Raw genomic sequence first — 10005 nt, forward strand, 5'->3', positions numbered from 1 at the left:
GCTGAAAATATGTTTATATAGTCCTAGGGTTTATTAGATTAGGGTTTACTTAACAGGTTTGGTGGATTAGGGCCCTAGAATTCGGCTAGGGTTAATCAAATCCACTTAGGAGAAGGTTTTGGCCCACATATTTTTATAAACTGATTTGTATACCCAAATCCACAAGGATTAGGCCTTGGAATTCAGAATCCCAAAGGGATTAGGCCTAGGAAGGTGCGGCTGATTTAGGGGAGAGGGTAGCTTGGCTTGCAAGGCAAGGTAAAGCCTTCTAGAAAGGTTTGGGCGCCACTTTTCTAGGGTTTCTAGAAAGAATAGGTTTTGTGGCAGATTTGGGCCTTCTAGACTAGGATGCTTCTAGAAATAGGTTCTAGAATGATCCATTTAAGTCCCCATGTAATTAGGAGTAAGACATGATAAGGTTTGGATAGGATAAGATGAGATAAGGTTTGGATAATGTTTTGGATAATTGGATAATGTTGGATAAGGTTGGATAATATTTTGGATAATGTTTCCTCTTTTCTTGCACTTTCCTTATCCACTTTGTCCTTAGCTTAGTTCCTTCCTCTTCTTATCACATTTCCAACTTCTTGAAGTCCAAATTCGTCCATCCATGTTAGCCCACATGCAAGCTCACCACCTAGTGTCCAAAATAGCTCCAAAATGCACCAAAATGCACTTTCTTGATACTTTAACCCATAGGACCTACAAACACACGAAATTGAGTTGTAATACGACATTAACTAAGAAATAATAGCACAAATGCACAAGAATAAGCTAGTTAAGTCGCCTAAATATGCTCCTATCAAATTCCCCCACACTTATCTTTTGCTAGTCCTCGAGCAAAACAAATAAACAAAAGAAACAAAACATAACTCTAAACCTTCCAACGTTGCCTCAGGGATTTCCAATGAAACATAACATGTTAAAGATCACTACTCACATAGATTTAAGCAATCCTTACCCTCGATCATACTTAATCATAGTCACCATTCACTAGTTCGCATTTAATCAATGAAAACACATTTTTGAATGTAGTAACATGCCTTAGAGAATTCCCTCAATTCCTCACTAGTTATGCACTCAATTTTCACTCAGATTTTCTGACTACGCACCCTACACTAGTTATATGTGAGAAGATTGATGTAAACATGAAAGACTAGTACTCACATATGTTATAACAAAGAACGCAATTTCTGGAGTAATTAAACATGTGTAGATATGATCTCATGAATGGAATGCTACTACTTAGACGCGAGAACCAGGGATACCATATGCTCAAACCAATTTTTAAACTCCACATATTGAAACACATAACAATTAAGATAGAAGTCAAAGGGTTGTAACGAGGCTAAGGTATTGGTTAACAAGGAAAGGTAGAGGAAACAAACATTCTTAAAGCAATAGTGAGCAAAGTAATGAATTAGGCACTTAGAATTCCCTTCAGAATGCAGAAGTCAACTTTGAATACCCAAGGGGGAAGTCACACAAAAATTAGAGCCACATTCAACTTTTTGGACCCTTTCTTCAACAATCTCACTTGTGAGTTCATTCTCACTTATTTTCATTCCTTTTCTTCCTTTTCTTCTTTTTCACAAATTTTTTTTTCTTTTCGTTTTTTTTCTTATTTTTTTTTTCTTTTTCTTGTGCCCCTTTTAAGACTTTGGCACACCCACACTCACAAAATCCCTTCCCCCACACTTGCTTTCTGCACAAATGTCACTCAATAGGAATTCCTTCTAAGTTACGCTCCACTATGCTTCAAGAACAAGGGTATGGAAAGTCCTATTCTAGGCTAGGTAAGGATGATGTGGTTAACAAGAAAATAGGCTAAATAAGGCTCAAAGGGGTTTAAACCTACAATACAAATGACAAGGGTGGATTCGGCTATTTGGCTATGGTGGTGACTACTACACAACTTCATCTTGTTATTTGTTATGCTAATCAATTTCATGCTTTGAATGAAACGGGTATGAGTTCTAGTATTTGGAACTATAGTGATGAAACGCATTCTAAGTAGCAACCAAGCAAGGAATAATGAGATCATGCAACGACTTTAGAAAACAAGAATGCACAGATTAATAACTCTCCAAATAAACGTTTAGGCTCAAATCTCTCAGGGATGTAGCGTTTGTTTGAGTTCCTTCCTTCAAGCATGTTACAAAACTGATTTTATCCTTTATGATTACATGTGAATTTGTAAACTATAACTACAACCAAGCATAAACCAAAGAGCAATTCACACGTCCATCATTGTTTGTAACTTTCTTTAACAGTCATGCATTAAAAACCAAATCCTCATCATTGTGTTGGAAGGTACCCTAAGACACACAAACACATAAAAACAACTTTTTTTTGGCTTTTTCAAAACACTTTTTTCGATTTTTTTTTTTCAAATTTTCGGATTTTTACTTCAACACACACCAAAACAACTTAAAATGCACTAAAAACACTTAAAAACAGTGAGAAACAACATTAGAAGTGATAGGTGATAGAATCCCACGAATTTTGCATAAAAACACTTGTTTACCCCCCCACACTTAAATCAAACATTGTCCTCAATGTTTCACACAAAGACTCACATAAAAGCAAACAAATAATAAACAACTAAGCATGATAAAATAAACAGCAAGGAGAAGGGTTTAGAAACGCAAATCTGGGTTTGGAGTGGAAGTTCTATCTTCTCCTTGTTGAATGCATGGGTTGCCTCCCAAGAAGCGCTTGCTTTAACGTCTTCCAGCCGGACGAATACGCCATGCTAAGCTTCACTAGTAGTACCCACGGCATGGAGGGGTACATCATCCACCACATGCTCCTCGAACTTCTCATAGTAAGGCTTTAATCGATGGCCATTCACCGTGAACTCTTGTCCTGTTTTCAAGCTTTGAACTTGGACTGCACCATAAGGAAAAACATTAGTAATAACAAACGGGCCAACCCACTTAGAACGCAACTTACCAGGAAACAAGCGAAGGCGGGAATTAAAGAGTAGCACTTTCTGCCCAATGGAGAATGATTTGCCTCGAATCATCTTATCATGGAAAGCCTTGGTCTTCTCCTTGTAAAGTCGAGCATTTTCATACGCCTCGTTCCTAATCTCTTCTAATTCATTCAATTGGAGCTTCCTGTGAATTCCAGCGGCATCAATGTCCATATTGAATGTCTTGATGGCCCAATGCGCCTTGTGCTCCAATTCCACGGGAAGATGGCATGGTTTGCCATAAATGAGCCGAAATGGGGACATGCCCAGGGGGGTCTTGTAAGCCGTGCGATATGCCCACAACGCATCCTCCAATCGTGCACTCCAATCCTTCCTTGTAGGGCCCACGGTTTTTTCTAGAATCTGCTTAATCTCCCTATTGGAAACCTCGGCTTGCCCATTGGTCTGAGGATGATAAGGTGTTGAAACCTTATGCGTGACGTTGTACTTCTTGAGCAAAGCCTCAATGGTTCGATTGCAAAAGTGAGATCCTCCATCACTTATGATCACTCGTGGCATTCCAAACCTTGCAAATAGGTTAGTTCTAATGAAATCTGCAACCACTCGAGAATCATTAGTTCGGGTGGCTTTTGCTTCCACCCATTTCGACACATAATCCACAGCAAGTAAGATATACAAGAAACCATGTGAGGAAGGAAAAGGACCCATAAAATCAATACCCCAAACATCAAAAATTTCAACCGGGAGAATAACATTTTGCGGCATTTGATCCTTTGCACTAATGTTGCCCATTCTTTGGCAACGATCACAAGACATACAAAAGTTTCTAGCATCCTTAAATAAAGTTGGCCAATAGAATCCACATTCTAAAACCTTAAGGGCTGTGCGTTGTGTCCCAAAGTGTCCCCCACATGCATAAGTGTGACAAAATGTTAAAATAGAAGTGAATTCCATGTCATGCACACACTTACGTATAATCTGATCCGAGCAATATTTCCACAAGTATGGATCATCCCAAACATAAAACCTAGCGTCTTTTTTCAATTTATCACGTTGGTTTCTATTTAAAGTGTTAGGAACTTGTTTAGTCACCAAATAATTTACCAAATCCGCATACCAAGGCTCACTTACCTTAATGGATAACAATTGCTCGTCGGGGAAGGTCTCTACAATAGGGTACGGCTCCTCTTCATGTATCATGCGGCTTAGGTGGTCAGCCACCACATTTTCACTTCCCTTTTTGTCCTTGATTTCGATGTCAAACTCTTGAAGAAGTAGCATCCATCGAATTAGTCGTGGTTTGGCTTCCTTCTTTGTGAACAAGTACTTTAAAGCTGCATGATCAGTGAAAATAATAACCTTAGTACCAAGTAAATATGATCGAAATTTATCTAAAGCAAAGACAATGGCAAGAAGTTCTTTTTCAGTAGTTGAATAGTTCAATTGAGCGTCATTCAACGTCCGAGATGCGTAGTAGATAACATGCGGCTGCTTGTCCTTCCTTTGGCCTAAAACAGCCCCTAATGCATAGTCGGATGCATCACACATTAGCTCGAACGGAAGGCTCCAATCTGGTGGCACAATGATGGGTGCCGTGGTTAGCATGTCCTTGAGGAGTTGGAAAGCTGCCGTGCATTCCTTGGTGAAGTCGAAAGGTGCCTCTTTTTGTAGGAGGCGGCATAAAGGTTGGGAGATCTTCGAGAAGTCCTTGATGAACCTCCTATAAAAACCTGCATGGCCAAGGAACGAACGAACCTCTCTAACCGAAGTAGGAGAGGGTAAGTGACGCACAAGATCTATTTTTGATTTATCTACCTCAATACCTTTTTCAGAAATAATATGACCTAAAACTATGCCTTGTTTAACCATGAAATGACATTTCTCCCAATTTAACACAAGGTTAGTTTCCATGCATCGTTTTAAAATCAAACTAAGATTATTCAAACAACCATCAAATGAATCACCAAAAACGCTGAAATCATCCATAAAAACTTCAATAATTTTCTCAACATAATCGGAAAATATGCTCATCATGCATCTTTGAAATGTGGCAGGTGCATTACATAAACCAAATGGCATACGACGATAAGCAAATGTACCAAAAGGGCCTGTGAAAGTGGTTTTTTCTTGATCTTCCGGAGCTATCACAATTTGATTATAACCTGAATATCCATCAAGAAAACAATAAAAAGTATAACCCGCTAACCTTTCAAGCATTTGATCAATGAATGGCAAGGGAAAATGATCTTTCCTTGTCGTGGCATTGAGCTTCCTATAGTCAATACAAACCCTCCAACCTGTTTGGATTCGCGTAGGAACAAGCTCATTTTCGGCATTTGTCACCACAGTTACTCCGGATTTCTTTGGAACACATTGCACCGGAGACACCCACCGACTGTCTGAAATTGGATAGATCACTCCACAATCCAAGAGCTTGATTATCTCCTTCTTCACAACTTCCATCATTGGAGGGTTGAGTCGGCGTTGAGCCTCTCGAGATGTTTTGGACCCCTCCTCCAAAAGTATACGATGCATGCACGTAGTCGGGCTTATTCCCTTGATGTCGGCCAAGGTCCACCCAATGGCGGTTTTGTACTCCTTTAACACCCTCACTAACTTACCTTCTTCTTGTGCCGTGAGTGAGGAGGATATGATGACGGGCAAGGTCTCTTGATCTCCCAAGAAAACATACTTCAAATGACTTGGCAATGGTTTAAGTTCAAGGGAAGGTGGCTGCACAACTGAAGGAATGGGCTTATCAGTCGAAATTGGAATTGAAATTGGGTCCGAGGACTTACCAGATTGTAGTGGCAATGACTCAAGGGCAGCCACTATCTCAACCATGTCATTACTAGGGGGCACGGCATGGTGCTCACCATGCATGCCGTGGGTATGCACTTGCCCTACTTCCTTGTCCTTGAGTTCCATTCCCTTTGTGATGACCAATTCAAGTGCATCTTCGTTCAATTGTTCAAAATGGTCCTGCGCCAACGAATCAATTACATCAATAGCAAAACATGAATGATCATCAAGAGGGTACTTAATAGATTCAGAAAGATTGAAATTAATCACTTCCCCATCAAATTCCATTGTCAAGGTCCCATTAAACACATCAATCTTTGTGCGGGCGGTTTTCATAAAGGGCCGGCCAAGAAGAATTGGCAAGGACGGGGTATGGTTTGATTCCTCCATTTCCAATACATAGAAGTCCGCCGGAAAGATTAGATGATTAACCTGCACTAACACATCTTCCAAAACACCCTTTGGATAGGCATTAGATCTATCGGCCAATTGAATAATCACACCATCATTTTTTAACTCACCTAGGTTCATAGATGCATAAATTGAGTAAGGCATAACATTAATAGATGCACCTAAGTCTAGCATGGCATGTTCAAACCGATTATTGCCAATAACACAAGGAATTGTAAAACTACCCGGATCTTTGCATTTAGGGGGCAATTTACGTTGTAAGATGGCTGAGACATTTTCACTTACCTTTACAACCTCTTTGTTAGAAATTCTCTTCCTAGTGGTGCAAAGTTCTTTTAAAAACTTAGCATACCTTGGAACTTGCTTAATTGCATCCAAAAGTGGTATATTGACTTGTACTTTTCTAAATGTCTCTAAAATGTCCTTTTCAACTTCCTCCTTCTTTGTTTGCATGAATCTGCGAGGAAAGGGTACATTTGGAGGAATAGCATTAGAAATAATCGAACTTGGAACATTCTTACCCTTGGAAGCCGAATGGTGTAGGTTAGGTGGCTGCGGCAAGGTACTTTCTACCCTTGCCGTGGCTTGTTCTTGCTCCCCCTCCTCCAATTGCAACTTTTCATCCTCCGTTGGGGCTGAGTTAGAGGGTTGTGCAGCCGTTCCAACTTGTTTTCCACTTCGCAACATGATTGCTTTGGCAGATTCAAATCCTCCTTTTGGGTTGACAACGGTTGAACTAGGCAACTTACCTTGCTCTCTAAATTGGCCCATGAACTCCGCAATCTGCCCTACTTGCTTTTCTAATTCATCAACCTTTTTGTCCCTAGTTTGCATTCCCTGCGCCATAGAAGTTAGTAATTGAAAAATTTGATCATTATCTATGGACGAACCTGATTTCGGTTGTGTAGGTTGTGCTTGGGGTGGTGTGGGTGCATGCGGCCTTTGGTAGAACCCCGGAGGTTGCTGCCTAAATGTGCTTTGTTGTTGAGGTTGTTGTGGCTCCCTCCATTTGAAATTTGGATGATCTCTCCAACCGGGATTGTATGTGTTAGAGAAAGGATCATTCCTTGGTTGGTTTTGGTTCCCATAACCCACGGCATTGGCAGATTCCCACCCTCCGTTCTCAATCAATTGAGGGCACTTGTCCGTGAGATGTCCATTCATGGAGCACACGCCACAAACAGCCACACTTTGTACCTTCGGTAATTCAACCACCTGCGAAAGTAGAGAAGTAAGATTAGCCATTTGATTTTGAAGTTCGGAAATAGCACTTACCTCATTAACTTGTTGCTGCCGTGGCATGTCTCTTTGGCCAACTCCTTCGTATTGTTGAGCATTCAAAGCTCGGTTGGCAATGAGAGTCTTGGCGGCCATAGGTGTTTTGTCCACTAAAGCTCCACCCGCTGAGGCGTCTAGCATTTGACGTTCAATTGGTAGAAGCCCTTCGTAGAAATATTGAAGAAGAAGCTCCTCCTTCATTTGGTGCTGTGGACATGAAGCAACAAGGGTTTTAAAACGTTCATAATAAGTTGGAAATGATTCACCTTGATCTTGCTGAATGCCACTAATTCTTTTACGTAAAAGAATGACTCGAGAAGTTGGGAAAAACTTCTCTAAAAACGCCCTTTTCATACTCTCCCATGACGTGACAGTTCCGGGGGCTAGTTCATACAACCAATCTTTAGCCTTTTCCAAGAGAGAAAAGGGAAAAGCCTTCATTTTTAAAATGCTCCCATCAACATTCACCGGGGTCATACTTGAGCAAACAACCTCGAACTCCTTCAAGTGTTTATTAGGATCTTCCATGGACAACCCATGGAACTTAGGAATATGGTGCAATAAACTGGACTTGAGTTCGAACTCGTCAGTCTTGTCGGGGGCTGCCCTTGGATATTGAATGCATAGAGGCGTGGCATTAACCAATCCCGAAGCGGAAAGCTCCTTGATTGTTCGGTTGTCGGCTGCCATAACTTGTTCTTCCTCAACAACCCTTGCCGTGGCCTCCTCCTCCACTTGTATTTCGTCCTCTTCAAGCTCAGGTGCAGGTTGAGATGGTTGAGGCTCTTGTTGATTCTTCTTTCTTCTCAAGGCTCGCTCAAAATCGTCGTCAAAGTCTAAGATATGCGAATGAACCGGTTGAGAACTCCGAGTCATAAACTAGTGCCTAAAACAAGGAAACAAATAGGTCAGAAACTAAAACAAATAACAAACTAATAACACACGAAAATAACTAAAAAGAAATAACAAGGGATTAGCAAAGTTGCTAATCCCCGGCAACGGCGCCAAAATTTGATGCGAAAATTAACTTAACACACAAATTAACCCTCTTTTGACAATTGTAGCATATAAATAAGTAGGGATCGTTCTTACACCGGGGATTAGGAGGGCTTGCTAAACACTCTAAACTGACTCAAATAAATAAACTTAATCTTTAAAACACTTAAACTCACTTAAAAAGACTCAAACACGTTCACAAAACTCAAAATAGGCTAAAAACACTCAAAACTGGCTCAAAAACACAATCTGGGCAGTTTTGAGCCTAAACACACTTTTGGACGAAAATTGGTTCTAACTTGACTCAAAACTCTTAAAAACACAATCTAAAACATATTTGGACCAATTAGACACTCTAAGACAATTGGGGATTTGGTTTTTGACGAAAATCAAACAAACAAAACAAATATGTAAAATAGGCAGATTCTGACGAAATTGGTGAAATTAAATGAATGGTGAGATGGCTAGGAGGTTTTTCTCCACACATGGCATACTTGCATACAAAATAATCTCCAGTTGCTTATTCGATGAATTTATGAACCTCAACACCCCAAGTTAATTAGGTACGCTTAAATTAACTCTCAGATTTCCCTTAGGTCATTGAATTGAATGGAATTAGCGCATTGCAATCAAATTATTCCTTAAAAGTTTTCTATACGAAAGCGCATAATAGAAAGACAATCAAAGATCATTAGGTTCTATGGAAATCATAGGTGTTGACGAGGCATTCGTAACTATGAAAGCGCATGATACTTATGCCAAGAATTTACTTAACATAATTGCGACCAACAATCTTAACTACTCATGGATATGAGTTCCCAACGATTAGGTGAAGTTCCCTCATATCCTAGCATCATGTTTATGCATGCAAATCAAGCGTGCACTCTCCATTCATATACATAAACTAGTTTTAATTAAAATAGATAAGTAAATTGAATTCATCATTCATGAAATCACAACTGAAAGTAATCAAATCATCATGCAAATATAACCATGGTTTCGAATTTCCCCCCTAGCCAAAGGGGGGATTAGTTCCTCATGCTTGCACAACAAAAAGTATTGAATTTAAACATTGAAATCATAAGAAAGATTACACCTAAATGCCCAGCAATTCCAAGATGGATTCGATGCACAGATTGGCTCCTCTTCCTCCTCCTTGCTGCGGCACAAAGTTTGGGTGATGGAATTTGTGGTTTTGGGTGGTGTTTTCTTGTTTGGAGGGATGGAGGATGGTTGATTATGGTGGGGAAGGGTGCGGCAGAGATGTATGGATGTGTAGGGAGGTCTATGGAGGCTTAGAATGGAGAATGGAGGTGCGGCACAAGGGTTTTCTGTCTAGCATAAGGGGTCTCCGAATTTGTGGCTGAAAATATGTTTATATAGTCCTAGGGTTTATTAGATTAGGGTTTACTTAACAGGTTTGGTGGATTAGGGCCCTAGAATTCGGCTAGGGTTAATCAAATCCACTTAGGAGAAGGTTTTGGCCCACATATTTTTATAAACTGATTTGTATACCCAAATCCACAAGGATTAGGCCTTGGAATTCAGAATCCCAAAGGGATTAGGCCTAGGAAGGTGCG

The 10005-nt window shown here is 40.2% G+C and overlaps 1 protein-coding gene across 1 annotated transcript; it reads right to left on the minus strand.

Annotated features, from left to right (window-relative positions):
* Positions 1 to 4898: 4898 nt before the first annotated feature.
* Positions 4899 to 8305, minus strand: LOC148692994 (uncharacterized). Its single transcript, XM_088680282.1, has 2 exons — positions 4949 to 8305; positions 4899 to 4910 (listed from the first exon to the last, which is right to left on the minus strand). Exons 1-2 carry the CDS (start codon positions 8303 to 8305, stop codon positions 4899 to 4901), a joined length of 3369 nt encoding a protein of 1122 aa, XP_088536408.1.
* Positions 8306 to 10005: the final 1700 nt, after the last annotated feature.

This window comes from Pyrus communis, chromosome 11 (genome assembly GCF_041283825.1).
Source record: "Pyrus communis isolate YQ-2024b chromosome 11, ASM4128382v1, whole genome shotgun sequence".
NCBI classification, from domain to species: domain Eukaryota; kingdom Viridiplantae; phylum Streptophyta; class Magnoliopsida; order Rosales; family Rosaceae; genus Pyrus; species Pyrus communis.

Excerpts from the sequence above, each read along its gene's own strand:
- LOC148692994 (XM_088680282.1), bottom strand. The coding sequence starts at position 8,305 with ATGACTCGGAGTTCTCAACCGGTTCATTCGCATATCTTAGACTTTGAC.